Below are 18,823 nucleotides of genomic sequence, written 5' to 3'. Positions count from 1 at the left end.
AGATCCTCGTCTCTTCCCTCATCCTCAGACCCCTGTGAGCACGGGCACAAAGGCTCTGATGTTACTTGCAGCATTGAGCCCATGGATGCTGGTCTGCATCTTGAGATCATCCTGGGCATCCTTGGAGCCTTCGTGCTACTGAGCTGAAATCTCCCCAGCACTGAGTGCAAGTGTGAGAGAGCCTCCAGCAGCAGCAAACTGCTGCTAGGGAAGATGAAGAACCTCTTTTTCTTTTTTGTACCAGCTTGTGCTGTGACACTTAACTGCAGCAATGGACTGCTGCTGTGAAGGGAAGTGGATGGTTTCCTTTCTGGGGCTGTTTTTGGTTCAGTCATTCCCCACAGGGACAGTGAGTATCTTTTCAATGACTTCTTCAGGAAACCACACCACGGTTTTCCTCTGTCATTGCGAAAGTGCGCTCTGAGATCCGAGGCACTTGTGATTGATGAAGTTATGAATTGCATTTCTTTCAGAACAGATCCCTGCGTGCCTGGGGCACGGCTGCCTCTTGCCTGGGGGACCAGAGCTGGTGGAAAGAGGTGCTGACTCTGGCTGGGGGCTTGGCTCATGGAGCTGACCTACTTTGGCAGCGACCTTGATTTGCTCAGAGGTGTTTGTGTACTCGTGATCAGCTTTGCTGCGTGATTAAGCTGGTCACGTGCCATCTCACTTTTTTTTTAAGGGACTAACAGTAAGATTTATTTTTGCTGTCTCATTAGCCTTGTTTCAAGGGATCAGAGGAAGAGGAAATGCAAGGAAGGGGAATCCCAAGGAGTCCCAAACTACTGTGGAGACAAACTGTCATGGATACAATGACAAAATACCATTTGATTCTCCTCTGTAGGAGAATTCAGTCAGGAAGTAGACTCCATGGCATTTTTATCAAGTAGGTCCTTAGAGTACTTTGGCAACAAGTTTGGCATCAGAAATGGAAGATTTGAACTTTGCTTAAATATATGGGTAACTTTTGTGGTTCTCCTCAGAGAGAATTTTTTTTAGGCATTGAACATCCAGCAGGTGGAGGCTAAAAAGACAGAAAATATTCAATTTCCTAGAATTTTAAGAAAGCTTTGTGAAAAAACATTTCTCTGAACTGTTCACTGTTTAGTGGGGCATGCTGATTTTTGCTCTGATCATTGAGTTGACATCTTCTTAACTTTAAAACTCATTTCAAGAGACATGCATAGTTCTTAACTCCTGTGATGCTAAAATGTAGGACTGTGATTGTTAGGACTGGGTGAGCATTTGGGACATGGTAGAGAAAGGGCTGGCTGAAAATTAAATTGAGAATTCTGCTCTTTATGTATTTTTTTTCTGCTCAAATGGTCAAGACACTTAAAATAGCTGAATGGAACTATCAAATATAGACAGGTATAAAATAGCAAAGCTGAATGGATACTTGATTTAAATTTTTTTCTATAAAACTGATATGAAATTTTTGTTTGAGATGAACAACAGTTTGGTTTTTGCATTAGTGCATGGTGACTTGTGCAGTGTTCTGGTTCTGTAGCTAAAATGCTGACTATTTGCAGGCATTCTTAAAGAGGGAGAACTGGGGTGAACTTACAAACCCTTTTTCCTCCACCCCTTTTTTCTTTGTTCATTCCAGCTCATCCCAGCCTTCTGTCTGAGGTCATCATAGGTGGTCCATGAAGTTTCCTAATGCAGTGAAGTGTGAGTTCAGCCTGCACCCTCACACAGAGAGGTGTTCAGAAACACCCTGAGTTTAGCTATAACTAATTTCTGCACATCAACTGAGACTCAAGAGAATGGGTTTGGGTCTGACCCTAGCACAGATAAATAGCCAGTGACTGGTTTTACTGGTAAATTGAGATGCAGCAACCTCATCCACCACAACAACACCATTGAGTCTGTAGCTGTTGGGCTGTTGGGGCTAAGAGAGACAAAGCAGACAGCTGGGAAAATAGCTATGGGTCTGAATGAGAGCCTTGCAAAACAAATGTGGTTATGGATTCAATGGCATTTCATTTAATTTGACTTCAATTTGTACTGATTTAGCTTTGGTCAGTTCTGGTGCCAGCTGGCCTCTTACTGTGCCTCTAGCAGTATGTCCACACATTGTCAGAAATGGAAAAGTGGTTGGGTTATTTATCTGGCAAAGGACCAGAGAGGAGTTGTTGGGTGGGATGGACAGTGAGCCCTCAGCAACAGTGATCCTCCCTTCAGTAGCTGGTGGTACCACGACAATGACTTGCCTGATCTTACAGTGCCAGGAGCAGAAATTTAGATAATTTAAGCTTGAGAAATTCTGAATTTGCTGTTCTGGCAGAGCTGAAGAAAATGATAACAAGCAACTTTAGGTTTTTTTGGCTAATAACTTATGTCTACATACATGCTTCAGCAGAATTGGTTACAGTGTGATCATGTTGACAGGATGTTAGGAGAGGCACATCCCAACAGCTAACCCTTTGAATGGATGGATAAAGCTTCTGCACCTTGTAAGGAAATGTGTATTTGATCCCTGAGTTGGAAAAATCTATTCCTTTTGTAAACTGTGACTACACTGATGTTTTTAAGGTGTTTTTTAAGCTTGCTGGTTTTTCTCCCCATTCAGGTTTTTGAAAGTATTTGACCAACAGAACATGAGGCATGGAAGAGTTCTAAGGTTATCAGCTGCTTTGGGCTGAGCATCATCATCTTTGCCCAAGTGGATTTAGGCTTCCAGGACAGGCCTTCAGGTAAAACCTCCTCTCTTTCACAGCTGATGCTATTTAGCATCTTTCCACAGGGTTTCTTCCAACAGTGTAATTATTTGCAGTCTAGTGGATTAAATAGTGAAGATTTGAATTACTTGCAGTCTAGAGGATTAAAAAGCCAATTAGATTAATTTCTACCTTTAATTAGACTTCTGTGACCACCATTGGGTTCTAATATTTTTATTTGTGGAGTCTGCTGTGCAGAGGTGTTCATTTCTATGGAAATGTTCTGAATTCAGTGGAAATGGAGCTTTAAAAGTTGGTGAGCTCTTATATGATCTTCAAATGCAGAGACACATTAAAACAAGTGTTCCCTGTCAGAAATATTCCTGTTAGGAAGAAGCAATTGGCTGGGCAGGCAACATAAGAGTAAGCCAAGATCATTCTGACAAATCTTGAAAAACAATTGTGCTACATAATGTGTTTGGAGAATGGTCATGGTTTGTGTGCAATACTCCATAGAGCAGTAACTGGGAAAGGAGAAATTACCTGTTTTTTTACAGCAAGAGGGAAAAATAGAAACTGATTATTGCAGTTTTTTAAGAATGCTAAGTTTGAGATAACTTTTTTGGTTAAAAATACAAAGTGTCTCCTTATATTAATGCAGTGCTTTTGGTTGGGGTGTTGTTTTTTATTTCTTCCCTAATGTTAGACAGTCCAATGGCAGACCAAAGGATGGACATATCTTCTACAATTAGTGACTTCATGTCACCAGACCCTGCTGACTTGATCTCCAGTTCCCTTAGCACTTCAGGAATGGACTGTAATAGGAAAAGAAAGGGAAGCTCAACTGATTATCAGTAAGTTGGATTTCTCTTGATTTAGCACTGCTAAAAGGAGGTGGTAACACAACAATACAGTGGGGAAGACTATAGAAATATTTATAGCAGTTTTGAAGTAACCTGTGCTTTACAACCTGCTTTAATGGTTTTAATAAAGAAGAGAGCTACTGTGCACTAAGAGCCAAGTTCATTATTTAATAATAATAATAATAAAGCTGTCATCTCAGTGCAGCTAGAATTGAGGGCTATTAGATGGGGTGAAGCTGAGGAGAAAAACTTCTGACTGGTAGGGGAATGGAATGTACTGATGAAATGTACTGTGTGAAGGTTGATTATATATTGACCATTTACATAGGAAGTACAATGTCTGACTAACAGAAGGGGAAGATAATAAATTTATTGAAAAGTGGAAGCAAAACTAGGAATAGTTCTTTTCACCTATTTTTTGCCTATTTAGTCACTTCCTATCAGTGTGCTGCCAACCTTTACCTGATGAAGCTATTTTGGTCTCTCCTTTGAAAATGAATCAGAATAGTCTCTGGTTTGAGGTATTAGAGCTGTCTTCCTTTTAATCATCTGGTTTAATCTTGTAGTGGTTCTGAGCTGTAGAAGGAAATCCCACCACCTCTGCTGTAGAACAGTGAAGGGCACAGCAGAGTTTGCCAAACCCCCAGACCTGTAATGGGAACAGCAAGAGCAACCTACTTAGTGCAAGTGCCTGTGCAAGCCTCCTCTGCATTGTAACTTCACAAAGTGTGGCTGCAGGGGAACTTGTGAGTGGCCACATCCATTATTCATTCATTCATCCAGCCACAGAGTCCATTTTTATGTAGCTTAGCACAGATTTTATTGCTGAGGGCCTTTGGATTATTGGCAGCTCTTTTTACGAGGAGGAGCAGAATTTTTAATCCATGCTGAGCATCACAATTAAGAATTAGATTCTTTTTAGAACTTAGGCACAAAATATTTAAATACCTCTCTGAAGTGCCTTTAGTCTCCCTGAAAAGCACATGTGTCCCTCTAGTCGAATTGACTACTACAAAATTGAGTGAACAGCCTCAGTCCTACCAACTTCCTCTTCTCTAGAAAGGATTTCTCCATTTTTATTCCTCTGGGTAGGAAGCATTACTCAAGTCCTCTTTTCCAGAAGACAGCTTGTTCTTGTAAGATATAATTCTGCCCTTTAGGTTTTGTGTGCATTTTTTAAAATGTGTGAAAACTGTTTCCTTGAATCCTCAGTAAAATAAGTTTACTTATTTTGTAGTCATACACTACATACCACTGCTTGTCACATAGTCATACCATAGTTCATTTTGTGTTACAAAGTAAATGGTGGCTACTAAATATTCCTCTTGGAAAGCAGAACTTAAGGGGGGCTGCCTTGACCCCTTCTTTTATGTGTATGTATGGGCAAATGTTCAGAAATGCTGCTGTTCAACTTCTGCTACCTGTTAATGATTTTATTACATCAAGTATCCAAGTGCCCAGTTTGGTGCTTCCTGTCCCAGTGAGGCCAGGGAATAAGGGAGGCAGAACCAGTGGTTTAGGGTGGTTCTTTGATCACCTCTGGAATACAAGCAAGAGGAGTCATCAGCTGCAATTTCAGCTCTCCACAACAGCTTTTCAGTTCTTTCTGCTGCAACTGCTCCAGGAAAATCCCTGCCCAACTTACAGCTGTCAAATGCTGTGGTCCAAGGCGTCATGCACAGGACTATGAACAGTGGATTTTGCTTGGGATTCATGCTGTCCATTGAAATATTACATGATGAGAAACTAAACTACCCTGCTGCATTAATAACTTACCTTGTGCCTGTTGTAGATTTGGCTTTCTGGGGGTTTTTACATGCAAATATCCCAGAGCTAAAGGTGGTGTCACAAGGGCTGGTAAATGGTGAGCATCAGCAGTCAGTGGCTAAGACAAGAGCTCAGGTGTGCACACTGGGAGATGAAGAAAATATTTAGCATTATTATTAATATTATGTTAAAACTAATCACAAAGATAATTTATATAAGAGTGCAGTGAATAATACTGCACTAAAATGAATAATACTGCGCTAAAATGAAAGGCTGCCACGTTTGTTTTTAAGAGGGCTCGTGTCCAGTGTTGAACAGGAATAACTGGTATGTTATTGGCTGAGATGAAAAGACTTTTTCATAAGGCTTTTATAAAACATAGCCTCTTATCATGCTAAAGCTCAGTGATATTTCAGGTCACTTTACAGTCTTGAAGTGATGCCAGCAGTTAGTTTGCATGTAGAAATTCTGTTTAATTTCCTTGTGATATCATAAAGTCTGTATAAAGTTCACCTTGGGACTTTAGACTAAAGCAAAATTGTCCATCTATCCTGCTGGGCAAGAATCAAAACCTGGGAAACTTGGGATACTTTATTTTTATTTTTATGTTTTATTTCTGGCCTTAGAGTCCTCTGAAATCCCATTTATCTAACCACAAGGACAACATGCATAAAGCACAGATCTTTCCTTTCTGAAGATGAAACAATATGTCAATGATTTGCATAACATAATTTAGGTTAGTTATTTTATTAGTTTTTCACATTAAGTGTCATGAACTATGCTCTCTTTTCTTACAAAGCAGAATTATTCTTTCAGAAAGTAGATTAATTTGAACGAGCTTGTTTCTTTAGAAAGTGCTCACTGCTATTGTCCTGTTTTCATTGTGCTTTTCATTTCAAGTAGAATCTGAATTAGCTTGGGAATTTCAGCAGAAAATGTAAGACATTGTTCTTAATTTCTATATATGGTGTACTTTATTTTTCTTTCTTTTCAGACTCGATGGCTTTCCTTTTGAGTAAGTATAAATATTTTAGTCATTGGTTTCACTTGAAAAAGCTGCCCAGTGTTTTTTCCTTTCCTTTTGCTTCCATAGACCTAAAATTCACAAGTAGAAATTAAACCAGAATGAGCAGGCCTAGGAATGTCCATGTGAGCACAGTTTATGTAAATCAAAACATTCTCTTCCTAATTATTTTGTCTAAAAAAAGATGTGTAGTCATGAGCATTTAGCTTTTTCTACCAAGTGCAGCTATGAAAACTTTTATACTCCCCTCTTCTGTACACATGTGGCTACAATATTGAATGTAATGAGGAGGATTGCTTCTATTCTTCATGCCTCTCTCCTTCTTTCCTTTATGTTGAAACAGAAGCAAACCATGTACCTACACTGAAAGTTGTACTAATTTCCAGTGTGCCTGGTTATTTCACACAGACTTTTATTCTCTCCTTGCATTTGGCATCTCCAGTGGTGTGTTAATTTAGGTTATTACCATTTTCTACCCCAAAATCAACTACTATAAGGCAAACTGAGCTATAGGACATAAAGGCATAATTCTGAGACCATCTGCACAAGGTTGGGTTTTTTCCCCCTCCTGTAGTTAACTGAAAAACATTTTTGTAACAGATGTCTTTGAACTGCAGCATGTTTTACTGTCAAACACATCAAACTGTGCCATTTAGTGAGTTCTGAAGGAGATACAACTAATTTAAGAAAATGTTTTAATGTTACAAAAACCACACAGCTTCCTTAGTCCTTCCAGGTTGTTGTTTTTATACTCCTGTTTTTGTATTTGTGATTTAGAGGTGGCAGGAATACTTGATTCTGACTTTATGGTGGTTGGATAACAGTTCTGCCAGTCCTGCTGAATTTGTGATGTGTTGCTTTGTTCTGTTTCTGCAGGGAAGGTATGGATACAGATAAAGATGACCAACATGGAAGGTACTGTTGATACAGTCACTGAACTCTCAGTTCCACAGTTCTGACACAGGATCCTGACTGTGGATGCCTGTTCTCAGTGTCACTGTGGTCCCAAATTATTGCTTTGTTGGGATGAAGCAATAATCTAAACAACCTTAGTTTAAACAACATGGAGCAGACAAGCTAAAACACCCCCAAGTCTGAGGTGCAATGTTACAGATACTGATCTTTGCTGTAGAAAGGTTAAGTAAACATTCAAATTCTAAAAAAAACTGATGTTAATGAGGATCAGTAGGATGTGAGATGCAGTAAAAGAGTTGGGTTGAGTGCTTTCAACACTTTAACTTTGTGATGTCATTTCTCTACAGATTGGAGTATGCAGACCAACAAGGCAGGATAAAAAATGCAAGGTAATGCTCTAAATAAATATATTTGAAATAATCGTCTCTTTCTTTTTGCCATATATGAATTATTTGTGCATGTTTCTTCTGCAAATATCTTTTTCTAGCTTTGACCTTCCCTTATTTTTCCATATCTTTGCACTGTTGACATTTTTCATTAAGTTTGCATAGAGTGAAACAACTAATCTGGTGAGTAACTTGGTTTTAGTCACCTCATTGCTGTTGAAATTGAAGCCAGATATGTTTCTGGTAAAGTTGCATTCTTCATCATTCTTCTTTCAGACTCCATAGTGGGTTGTGAAAGTGTTAGCAGTGAATCTTAACATGGGAAAATATAAACCTGACCAACACTGGGTGTGTTTTCTGGCAAACCACAAGCTTGTGCTGCAACCTTTCCCATTGCTTATAACTGTTCTTCACTCAAAGAATTCACAACAAATATCTGAAGAGTGTCTCAAACATCTGAAGAGTGTCTGCTGTCCTTTCCGTGAGGATAACAGAGTGGCTCCCTCATCCTGAGGAGGTTGCTTTGGGCATTGCCCCTTGTATTTCACATACATTAAATATCTGAAAAGTGTCTGCTGTCCTTTCCATGAGGATAACAGGGTGGCTCCCTCACCCTGAGGAGGTTGCTTTGGCCATTGCTCCTTGTGCTTCATGTACATCAAATATCTGAAGTGTTTTGCAGAGATAAACAAAACTCTACAACTTTTGTGAAAGTTGTAAAGCCGGTATGTTTATCACATCACTGGACGCATGTGGAGATTGCTCTCCTTAAAAGACACGTGTACCTCTGGGAACTTCAGGTCCCTTTTTACCCCCCTCTCAGATACATATGTAAACAATTTCACAATAGGTTCATACATATTCATTTTTATGAATTTTGCATGACATTTGCCACTAGTTCTTCTTCATCAGAAAGAATTCCTAGGTCAGGTTGAGCTGCTCTCACATCAGTCTCTGTCTCTCTGTCTTCCCCCACCTTATCTCCGTCTTTCACTGAAGCAGTTTCTCTGAGCCTAGGCTTTTTGCAGCTAGACTACACAGCAAGCTACATACTTAAAGATGTGCATTCTACCTAAATCAAAATAAATTTCTACCTTGGAAAATTTCTACTCTGCCTCAAGAGTGTCTGCTGTCCTTTCCATGAGGATAACAGGGTGGCTCCCTCACCCTGAGGAGGTTGCTTTGGGCATTGCTCCCTGTGTTTCACATACATCAAATGTCTGAAGAGTGTCTGCTGTCCTTTCCATGAGGATAACAAGGTGGCTCACTCACTCTGAGGAGGTTGCTTTGGGCATTGCCCCTTGTGTTTCACGTACATCAGACACCTGAAGAGTGTCTGCTGTCCTTTCCATGAAGATAAGGGTGGCTCCCTCACCCTGAGCAGGTTGCTTTGGGCGTTGCCCCACGTGCCTGACTTGCCCTGCTGTGTGTGTGTGTGTGTGTGTGCAGGGAGGCTCACAGCCAGATCGAGAAGCGGCGCAGGGATAAGATGAACAGCTTCATCGACGAGCTGGCCTCGCTGGTGCCCACGTGCAACGCCATGTCCCGCAAGCTGGACAAGCTCACCGTGCTCAGGATGGCTGTCCAGCACATGAAAACACTTCGTGGTGAGTTGCCTGGGGCTGCAGGGCCATTCCAAGTGGCATTTCCCCAAAGCCACGCTTTTCCTCTCCCTTTTTTGCCCAGAAGGAGTAACTTAATTTGTCACATTCGCATTCTCCCTTCGCCCAGGATTTTACTCCTGGGAAGCCGAGAAGCCTCAGAGAAAAGGAAAACAATAATTATCTGATTGCTTCTCCTGTGTTTTGCTCATGTGGAATGTGTTTGGAGATTGTTTACCACAGGTGATTGTTTCATTGAATTCTGCTGTGAGTTGTTTTGACTCTGGCCAATGAGTGCTGAGCTGTGTCGGGGCTCTGGAAAGTTCTTTCTATATTCTTAATATAGTAAATTTTAGTATTCTTTAATATAATATAGTATCACAAAATAATAAATTAGCTTTCTGAGAACATGGAGTCAGATTCATCATTCCTCCCTGCCACAAGGGTCCCCACAAATACAATATTAAATCATTTTGGGAGGATTCCTCCCTTCTCTTAGCATCTGATGCTCAGTGTTCATTCACAGCTTACTAGTTCATGGTCCAGTAAATACCCTGACATGGCTGGGGGAACCTGTGTATGAGAAAAGAATAATTTTCCATCCATTGCTCACTACTGCCAGATTCCACAGCACCAAGGCAGCTGGGGCAGGTGGGGAGAGGGAACGAAGAGTTTAAGGGCAGTGCACAGTTGATTCTGGTGAAGTGCTAAGCAGGCAATGTACCAGGTTGTTGGATAGAGAGGTTAGATTTTAGGTATGATGTTCCCACAGGACTTATAAGGTTTTGTGTTTGTACCTTTAGCTCTGTGTGAAAAAATAGAGAGTACTTTGAAAAATTAATTTTGGTCTTTTTGACCAGTTTCTGTTGCAAGCACTTGAAGGGAACACACAGGTTTGGAAGAGTTGAGGTTGTGAGAAATCGCTGTGTGTTCCTAAAGCTTCACATGACTGAATCAGTACAATTGGTGCTGATGTTAAAAGCTTTAAGCCTTCAAGAAATGCATTAGTGAGAAGAAAAAAGGGATGCAGCTAATGGTAAAAAAGATCCTGGTGATTGTTGTATTTCTAGGAGAGCTGGTGCCTTCAGTCATATCTAGCCTCACAGTTTTGGAAGGCTTAACTTTCCTGCCACTGTCATTTGATGAGGTTAATACTTTATAACACTTTAGTGGTTACTAATTTGACTCTCCTCTGCCTTTATGAGGAGAACAGAATGAGAAGAATTACTCCTTAATAAATAGCTGCCTCGTTTGTTGCCAATTTTGGGGTTTTGGCATTGTAAGGTGATGTCATTGTAATGCCGGGTTTTATCTTTGGCTTGGAATGAGAGAATTGATTTGTAAATTCCTGTCATGATTTGTTTACATAACCTTGTCATGTTTTACTGAGTTATAAGGAGAATAAATAGTTTGAATATTTTTATTCTATGGTATCTTATTGTTATAATTTCTAATTCTGAGACCAGGCCATAAATCAAGGACAGCCTTTGGGTTCAAAAATATGTCAAGGAATACTTTTATATTTCAGAGGCATTTAATTTGCATTTCTAATGCAGTACTTCTGTCTTAGCAAAAAAAGCTTCATCCTTTTTTAAGTTAATACCAACAGAGCTCATGTTGATAGTAAAACCAAAAAAAAATTCATTTTAAGGAACTCCTGCAATGAACAGCAGCCTAAAAAGGAGCCAAAGAAAGATTGCTCATTTAAGTGTGTAATGTTGGTGATGTGGGAATTGTTTGTTTGTTTTCTTTAGGTGCTACAAACCCATATACAGAAGCAAACTACAAGCCTGCTTTTCTATCAGATGATGAATTAAAACACCTTATTCTCAGGGTATGTTCCAACTTTTAATTAAGAGATATTAATATCTGTGACTGTAGCTCTCCCAAAGCCCACCACCAGTATTTTTCTGCCTTGTCTGTCAGCTTAAAAATGTTTTGATTATGGAGGATAATTAAGAAATCTGGAGCCTACTTCACAGAGTCAGTGAGTTTAATGATGACTAGCATTTCTTAATTTAAGCAGAAAGGTTGAAGAGGGGGATTTAGATGGGAACCATTGGAATATTCAGTTATTTACATGTACAAACCACATGAATAGTTTTCTTGCAGACTTGCTGCCCTGGTTACCTTGCCATGATTTTCAGTGTACAGTGATTCAATGAACACCTTTTTATTGAGGTTACTGATGTAACATGACTTGGTGTGTCTGGCTGCCTGCTGTTACACTGCTTTTATAGTGTGGGGAGCTTCTCTCTTCTCTCATTAGTCAGTAGGTCAGCTTTTCTAGTGGCTGTGTAATTGCTGAAGCACTGCAGTGTCCAGGTGCAGTGTATGTAGAATTTAATTTCTGCAGCATTGTGACTCTGAAGATACATAACTGGGGCCTATTCCTGCATGCTTGTGTGGGACTAAAAGACAGTACTTTGCAAATAGGAATTACTTGCCTCCAGGCACAGAAATAAACATCCAGGTTATGGTTGGTTTCTAAAAGAGGAGCTTTTTTAAGTACAGTTAAAATAACATTTTAATTTGAAGGCATTATTAAACATAATCATAATATTATTGGGCAAGACATGGGTTCTTTCTTCTCCTAAAAGTTATTTTACATTCTGGGCACAATGCCCAGAATCGTGCCAAAAAATGTTTGCAGATGCAAAAAACCCCTTCATTGTAATTCACATTTTTTCCTGTTGACTCAGTTACCTCTAAATGTTAAGGCAGCTCTCCTAGTGTAGAATTTCTACTGTACACAAAGTGCTTTTAAAGGTTATAGCAATGCAATGTGGATGTATAACTTGGGATTTCACTTTCCTCCCCCCAATTAGGCAGCAGATGGATTCCTCTTTGTGGTGGGCTGTGACAGAGGAAAGATACTGTTTGTTTCAGAATCTGTCTTCAAGATCCTCAACTACAGTCAGGTATTCCTTTCCATTTTAAGTACATTAGGGCTTAAAAGATGTGAGAGCTTTTTGATGGTTATGCCTTTATCTGGGGGGTAGGTATGAGAAGAGTCTGTCTTGAAAGCTGAGAGGTGTTGCAAAGAGAGAGCTTTTCTCTGCCATGTCATTAGAGAAGATTTTCTGGTTTCCATTGAAAGCAAGAGGTGAAAAGGAACTAAATTTAATTCACTGATTGAGACATTCTGCTCAAGGATTTACCCTCAGGCTTGCAAAAGCATTACCTAATTGGGAGTGCAAGCAAATATTGAAACATCACTCTGGGGTTTTTCCAGTAGCATCACATGGATTTTTCAGCTTAGTTTTCTTTCTATCTGTTCTGGTTTTGCTTGCATGCTTACTGATGGAAACTGGAAAGCAGTTATATCAAAGCCAGGTTTTTAATGTCTGCTCAACATAAGGCTTAAGTTGGACCATATATTGTGTAAATAATCTTCATTCTTTCTGTCATCTGCACTCCTCATCAAATTTAAACCTGTATTTGCTTCAAAAGTTTTCCTCAGCCAGCATTTAGTTAGGTATATACTAAATTCATATGTAAATAATGAAAGAGAACATTTGTAATTAGGATTTTTTTTTTCATTCAAATGTGTGGTAGAAGAAGTAAGACTTAATAGAAACCAGAATATTTGGTGGGGGGGAATTGAGCATGCCAATTCTGCAAAACTCTTACTGAAAATGATGACAGGAGTAACTGTGTAATGTAGTCATAACTTCAATACACAGAGAAAACCTTCCATCAAATCATAGAATAATAAAATTGTTTGGAAGGGACCCTTTAAAGGTCATCCAGTCCAAACCCCCTGCAGTGAGGGGGATCTGGATGTTTGGTATTCCTTGGTTACACCTATGTGTAAAAGGATTGTTCATACTGGATGCTAAAATGAAGAAAACATACTGAGCCATTATTTTACTTTTTGACTGAATGTTCAATCTCTACAGAATGATTTGATTGGTCAAAGTTTATTTGATTATCTCCATCCTAAAGACATTGCCAAAGTGAAGGAGCAGCTCTCTTCTTCTGACACCGCGCCACGAGAAAGACTTATAGATGCAAAAAGTGAGTGTTCCCAGCTTGGGGAAAATGTCATCCAGAGTCACTGCTGCTGGGGCTTTGCCTCGTGTCACAAGTGGGGATGTGGGGGAATGCTGCCTGGATTGCCTCATGCCAAGGAAGTTGTAGCTTAAAGACAGCAAGTAACAAAAAAAGAAAAAAACAGAGTGTGAAACAAGTTCCTGGAAGCTGTTGGGTTTGGCATGCACTGTGGCACAGAGGCATTACTGGAACTGGCTTCACCTGTGAGGTGTCCTCTCTCTTCCAGGCATCAAACCTTTAACTTTTTCCATTGGAACACATGCAGCATTTCTTCTAATCCATCATTCTAAATGGTCAGAATACACTCAGTATTATCTTGGTAGTCCTTAGCTGTCAGCCAAGATAGAGGATTCATTTTATTTATCTACTTATTTATTGCTTACTGCCATCAATGACCCAGCCTTTCTCTCAGAAGGTTTTTAACTTTGGAATAATTTCCTGCCATGTCTCTTAGCTCTGTTCCATTCTGGTATTTTCAAGTAGTTCTGAATCTCTGCTGCTCTTGGGGTGAGTGGGTGTTTAATTCCCTCTCACAACAGGAGTCTGCACTGCTTAAGTGGAAGGTGGTATCTTACAACTGCAGATTTGCAGGCCATTAAGTCTCATGCTTGTCAGGAGCAGAAATCTCCTGGATCTCAGCTCACAGAAGCCACCAGCTCAACTTCAGAAACTGAAGTTGGGAGAGATCATTTGAGGGCAGGGAGCCTGGAGGCTTCAGCAGAATCAGCTGAAGATTTTTTCTGGCTCCTCGTTTCATCGGTTGTCAAGCATGAATATCCAGTGCTGCCTCCTGGTTTTTTGTTGGGTTTTTTTGTATGGCTCTGACAAAGTTAGGGCAAAAATAAATACTATGAATTACAGTCTTCCCATCTGCTATGATAGACGGATTGGTAGAGTTTCAAGAACTCATACTGGTGAAGAGTATGAGGATGTATGCATGTATTTATTTTTGTCTTGGCATGAGTAACTCAGCACAGCTTGTACTCACACCACGGTGCAGCAGTTTGGAGGCCATGTGGTGCAGGGCAGCCTGACCTCCTGGAGATCACCTCACTCCAGTGGAATTGTGAGGGAGGCACACTTTCCACTAAAATACTGGAATTACTGGGATACCTCCTTATGTTAAAAGCCCACAAGGCCTGAGAAGTTTTTGTTCATGTTGACAGCTGCTTGATTTTACCATGCAGTCATGGTTGGAGTGGATGGCAGGCTGTGGAAAAGCTGCTGTGTGATTTAAATCCTCCAGCAGCCCTTGGTGATACCTGTGCTACTGATGCATGCCATGGAAGCATTCCATGGCTTCTCAGATGTTGAGAAAGATGAAAGTTTGACAAGAAAGTCTCACAGATATGGATGCTTAGCAGAAGGATTTTTAAATGTAGAGTCTGATGAAGGAATAGAGATGGAAGCAAGTTTTGATGTAGAAGAAAAGAATTGCTGAGCCAGTCTTACTGGATAACCAAGGAGGCAAAGGGTGTGTTAGTTAGAAGGGTATTTATGGCTTATAGCAAAGGATAAACCCACCCCAAACAAGATGTTTTTACCAAGCAGAAAAATAGCACAGGCAAACAAGTCAACAAAGCTGCAAGTAGGAAAAAAGGTCTCAGAATTTTCCACTGCAAGAAAATTGAATAACAACTGTATTTTTTGCAGTTCCTGTGTGGGTTCCTGCTACCCTTTCTCCTCCATCTCTCCCTGGAGTGTCATTTGGACTCTTCTGCTCCATATGCACACATGTTTTCTGGGAGGGTGTTGTGATAGAAAGTGCCAGTCTGAAGGGTCAGGAGCCTCCTCAGTGACTGTGTATGGAATTCTGCTCTGCCTGGGGAAGAGTAATCTCTCTATTTTTAACCAGTTCAGAGAAGTTGTAGTGTTTATCACAGGACTCGTGTGGATTTGTCCAATCTCTTGCTGATCTTTGCACTCAGAACCCCGTGTTCTCCAGCCTCAGTGCTCTAACAGCCGAAAGCAGAGTCAGAAGTTGCAGTGTTGGTATTGATGCCTTAAGGAGCTGGAACAGAGGCAAGACAGAGTTATTGGCAATAAAGTGGATATTTATTGAAGAGCCTTCAAAGGCCACACCCTGGCAGTACCCACATGGCTCTAAGATGGAAGCAAAGGAGGGCTTGGTCACAAGAGCTCACATTTTTACAAGTTTTGGTCCATTAGCATATTGGAGCTAATTGTCCAACCACAGCTCCAGCTCATGCAGTCCCATCCTTCTTGGTTTTCCTCTCTTCAGTCCACGCTGTTTATGCTCTTGGGCCCGAGATGGGGATTGGCTGTCTTTGGGTGCCCAGCTAGAGAAGGAATTGTTGTGTCTGCCTACTCTGCAAAGAGAGCTTACCATCCCCCTATATGAAACCCAGACTCACACCTTACTACCCCTTATATGAAACCCAGACTCACACCTTATTACCCCTGATATGAAAACCTACACCTTACTATCCCCTTAAATGAAAACCCACACCTTACTATCTCCTTATATGAAAACTCACACCTTACTACCCCTTATATGAAACTCACACCAAAGCAGCACAAAATCGAAAAACATAAAGAGGAGGTATCAGTATGGCCAGCTGGGTCCTGCACAGTCACACACATCAAAGCCCCAAGAGCAGGAGAGGCAGTGCCCAGTGGGGTGAAGCCCTGTGGAGTGGGTTTGGGGTGCTTCCCTCTGACCCTGCTCCCTCGCTCGCAGCCGGGCTCCCGGTCAAGACGGACATCACGCCCGGGCCCTCGCGCCTCTGCTCCGGGGCACGGCGCTCCTTCTTCTGCAGGATGAAGTGCAACAGGCCCTCTGTCAAGGTAGAAGACAAGGATTTCCCTTCAACCTGCTCAAAGAAGAAAGGTAACCATCATGCTTTTGTTGCCAAGGCTGTCGGGATTTTTTTTAATGCTGCTCGTTCACAGTGGTTGAATTTTTTACGTTTGTCGATGTTTCTTATTAACATTCTGAGCTATGTCTTGGTCTGTTACTTCTTCAAACTCCCTCTCGGCCCCCTCCAGTATCTCTTACACACCTGTATTAGCATTTAGAGCCAAATTCTCCACTCTGATTTCTCGAAACTTTTTCAGGCAGTCTGTGCCAGCAGCTCTGGGGGTTATTGCATCATCTTCAGACATTGGTCAGATCACGTTCACTCTTGACCACCTGGCCAGTGTATCCAGTAAAGGGGAGCTGTTCCTTGTTCTCTGCCCAGGGATGTGTGGATGGACATCCACCTCAAAAAATGAGTGTAATTCTAAGTTCATCTGTGGGTGTGGTACATTCTGAGTACTGGGAACGTGGCATTTCTACACCTTGTGGCCTTAGCAGTGTTGGTAGTATTTTCTCCTCTGCAGGCTATTATTCTAGGTATGTTGGAATATATATTTAGCCCAAATGGGAAGGTTTCTTCTTTGAGTACTGTGAATGATAGATTTGGTTTAGTTAAAGTGAAAAGACAAACAGCAAGAGAACAGAGGTAATTTTGGTGCATCTTTGGCTGTGGCAGCTGCCCCAACTCCCTGTGAGGTTCAGGCTCAACCTTGCATGCTCCTTTTGTGCTCTCTGCTGAGGGAGCCAGTTTGAGTGGTTGGCATAAGCCTTTTACTCCACCTATGAAAATCATCTTCCTTGGAGTTTTCAGGCCTGCTCAGTGCTGAGGAACGGGAATTCTTTTGGATACAGACTTTTACTGGCCATTGCAAATCTTCATAACCCCTGTGTGCCCTATGTACCCCAGAGAGAGTATGTTCTGCCAAACATGGGTTTTGTAGGAGCCTCAGGTTAATATGAAAGAGGCATCTTATTTATTAATCTACTAATTTCTTCATACGTTCCTTTGGGTTATTTGCCTCTTCTGCTGAAATAATAAAATGTGATGCAATTTCTGCTCAAAATTACCAAAAGCAACCTTGGTCTGAACTATGTGATGTTTCAGCATAAACAGTGGTTTTTCCAGGATAAATTGTTAATTGGATTATCTCAGATTAGCTACATTACAGCAGGAGTGCTGAAAAATCCCTTGCAATCACAGAGCCATTAAGGTTGGAAAAGGTTTCCAAGATCATTGAGTCCCAGCCTTTGAGCAAACATCCCCCTGTCAGCCAGAGCGTGGCTCTGAGTGCTCTGTCACTTCTGGGACACCTCAGGGATGGGGACTCCACCACCTCCCTGGGCAATGCTGGACAGTCCTTTCTGTGGAGCAATTCCTGCTGATGTCCAATCTGACCCTGCCCTGATGCAGCTTGAGGCCGTGTCCTCTCATCCTGTCACAGCTGCCAGGGAGGAGAGGCCAATCCCCACCTGGCTCCACCCTCCTGTCAGGCACTTCCAGAGAGTGACAAAGTCACACTCAAGTGATTTTATCACTGGTAAAGTCTCCAAAGTCACCCCTGAGCCTCCTTTGCTCCAGGCTGAACACTCCCAGCCCCTCCTTAGTGAAGAGTATCCCAAATTTCCTGCATGACAGAGGAGGTGCATTATTAGCAGAATTCAGTTAAAGTTCTCCAAAGCTGTACCCATGACCTAACTGCTTTCTTGGGTTTTGTTGGTTTGTTTTTTTTTTTTTTCTTTTTTGTTTGTTTGCTTTTTGTTTTGTTTGGTTTTTTTTGTTTTGTTTTCTTTTCACAGCAGACCGCAAAAGCTTTTGCACTATTCATAGCACAGGCTACTTAAAAAGCTGGCCTCCCACAAAGATGGGCCTGGACGAAGATAACGAGCCCGATAACGAGGGCTGCAACCTGAGCTGCCTTGTCGCCATCGGGAGGCTCCATCCCCACGTGGTGCCGCAGCCGGTGAACGGCGAGATCCGGGTGAAGCCCACCGAGTACGTGTCCCGGCACGCCATCGACGGCAAGTTCGTCTTTGTAGATCAGAGGTGAGAGCCCCCCTGAACAGCTTCCAGCCCAGCCCAGAGCCCGGCACTGCCTCTGCCACAGCGTGCCCTGCAGCACTGTGTCAATGCCAGAGCCCCGAGCAGCTGCCAGTGCTGCCTCTGCCACAGCCCAGCACTGTGTGAATGCCACTAGCAAAGGGATTGCTGCCCTTTGGAGCTTTATGTACTGGGTTGGCTTTGGGGTGCAGCTCAGAGCTGTTGCTGTTGTTATAAATGAGAAGCATGACTAGACCAATATTCAAACAGCAATCAGTTTATCAATTAATATGGTAAAGCATGAGCAATACAGCGCTGGGTACAGTGGGAGAGGTTTTCAAGTTTTCCCTCCAACCGCACACCCATAGTTGAGGCTTACAGGTATTTATTGGGGTACTCATCAGCTTTCTCAGCAGTTTCTGTTCCAAATTTTTACTCATGAGCAGTTTCTATTCCCAATTTTTACATCACAATTCTATACACTATTGTGATTTAGTTTTTCTCAGGATGTATCCCAAAAGGAGTATCCCCAGATGGTGGTGGTTGGTTTCCAAAAGAAGAAACACGAATCCCATTTGGTGAGGTCCAGCTCCCCAGATGTGGGTCAAACCCTTGAATTGCAAGGACTATAAATCTCATAACAGTGATGTCCAGCTTCCCTTGGTCGAAACTATAAATCCTTGATTGAT

General features: G+C 41.6%; 1 protein-coding gene across 8 annotated transcripts in view; it reads left to right on the top strand.

Moving 5' to 3' along the window:
* BMAL1 (basic helix-loop-helix ARNT like 1) overlaps positions 1-18,823 on the top strand; it is a 50,815-nt gene that overhangs the window by 22,072 nt on the left and 9,920 nt on the right. For 3 of the 8 annotated variants that reach the window (XM_058027163.1, XM_058027165.1, XM_058027164.1), the window contains exons 2-12: positions 2,576-2,699; positions 3,370-3,517; positions 6,288-6,308; positions 7,194-7,232; positions 7,580-7,621; positions 9,068-9,225; positions 10,974-11,053; positions 12,048-12,140; positions 13,122-13,239; positions 15,977-16,126; positions 17,894-18,140. In XM_058027163.1, coding sequence (XP_057883146.1) covers positions 3,378-3,517; positions 6,288-6,308; positions 7,194-7,232; positions 7,580-7,621; positions 9,068-9,225; positions 10,974-11,053; positions 12,048-12,140; positions 13,122-13,239; positions 15,977-16,126; positions 17,894-18,140 — 1,088 coding nt within the window. In that variant the 5' untranslated portion in view covers positions 2,576-2,699; positions 3,370-3,377. Of the gene's footprint in view, positions 1-1,611; positions 1,675-2,575; positions 2,700-3,369; positions 3,518-6,287; positions 6,309-7,193; positions 7,233-7,579; positions 7,622-9,067; positions 9,226-10,973; positions 11,054-12,047; positions 12,141-13,121; positions 13,240-15,976; positions 16,127-17,893; positions 18,141-18,823 lie in introns of those variants that run through there. The other 5 variants (XM_058027166.1, XM_058027168.1, XM_058027169.1 and 2 more) reach the window with 5 other exon arrangements.

This window comes from Melospiza georgiana, chromosome 6, assembly GCF_028018845.1.
Source record: "Melospiza georgiana isolate bMelGeo1 chromosome 6, bMelGeo1.pri, whole genome shotgun sequence".
Classification (NCBI taxonomy): domain Eukaryota; kingdom Metazoa; phylum Chordata; class Aves; order Passeriformes; family Passerellidae; genus Melospiza; species Melospiza georgiana.
The sequence above is the reverse complement of the archived record's forward strand: the minus strand, read 5'-3'. Positions and strand labels throughout refer to the sequence as shown.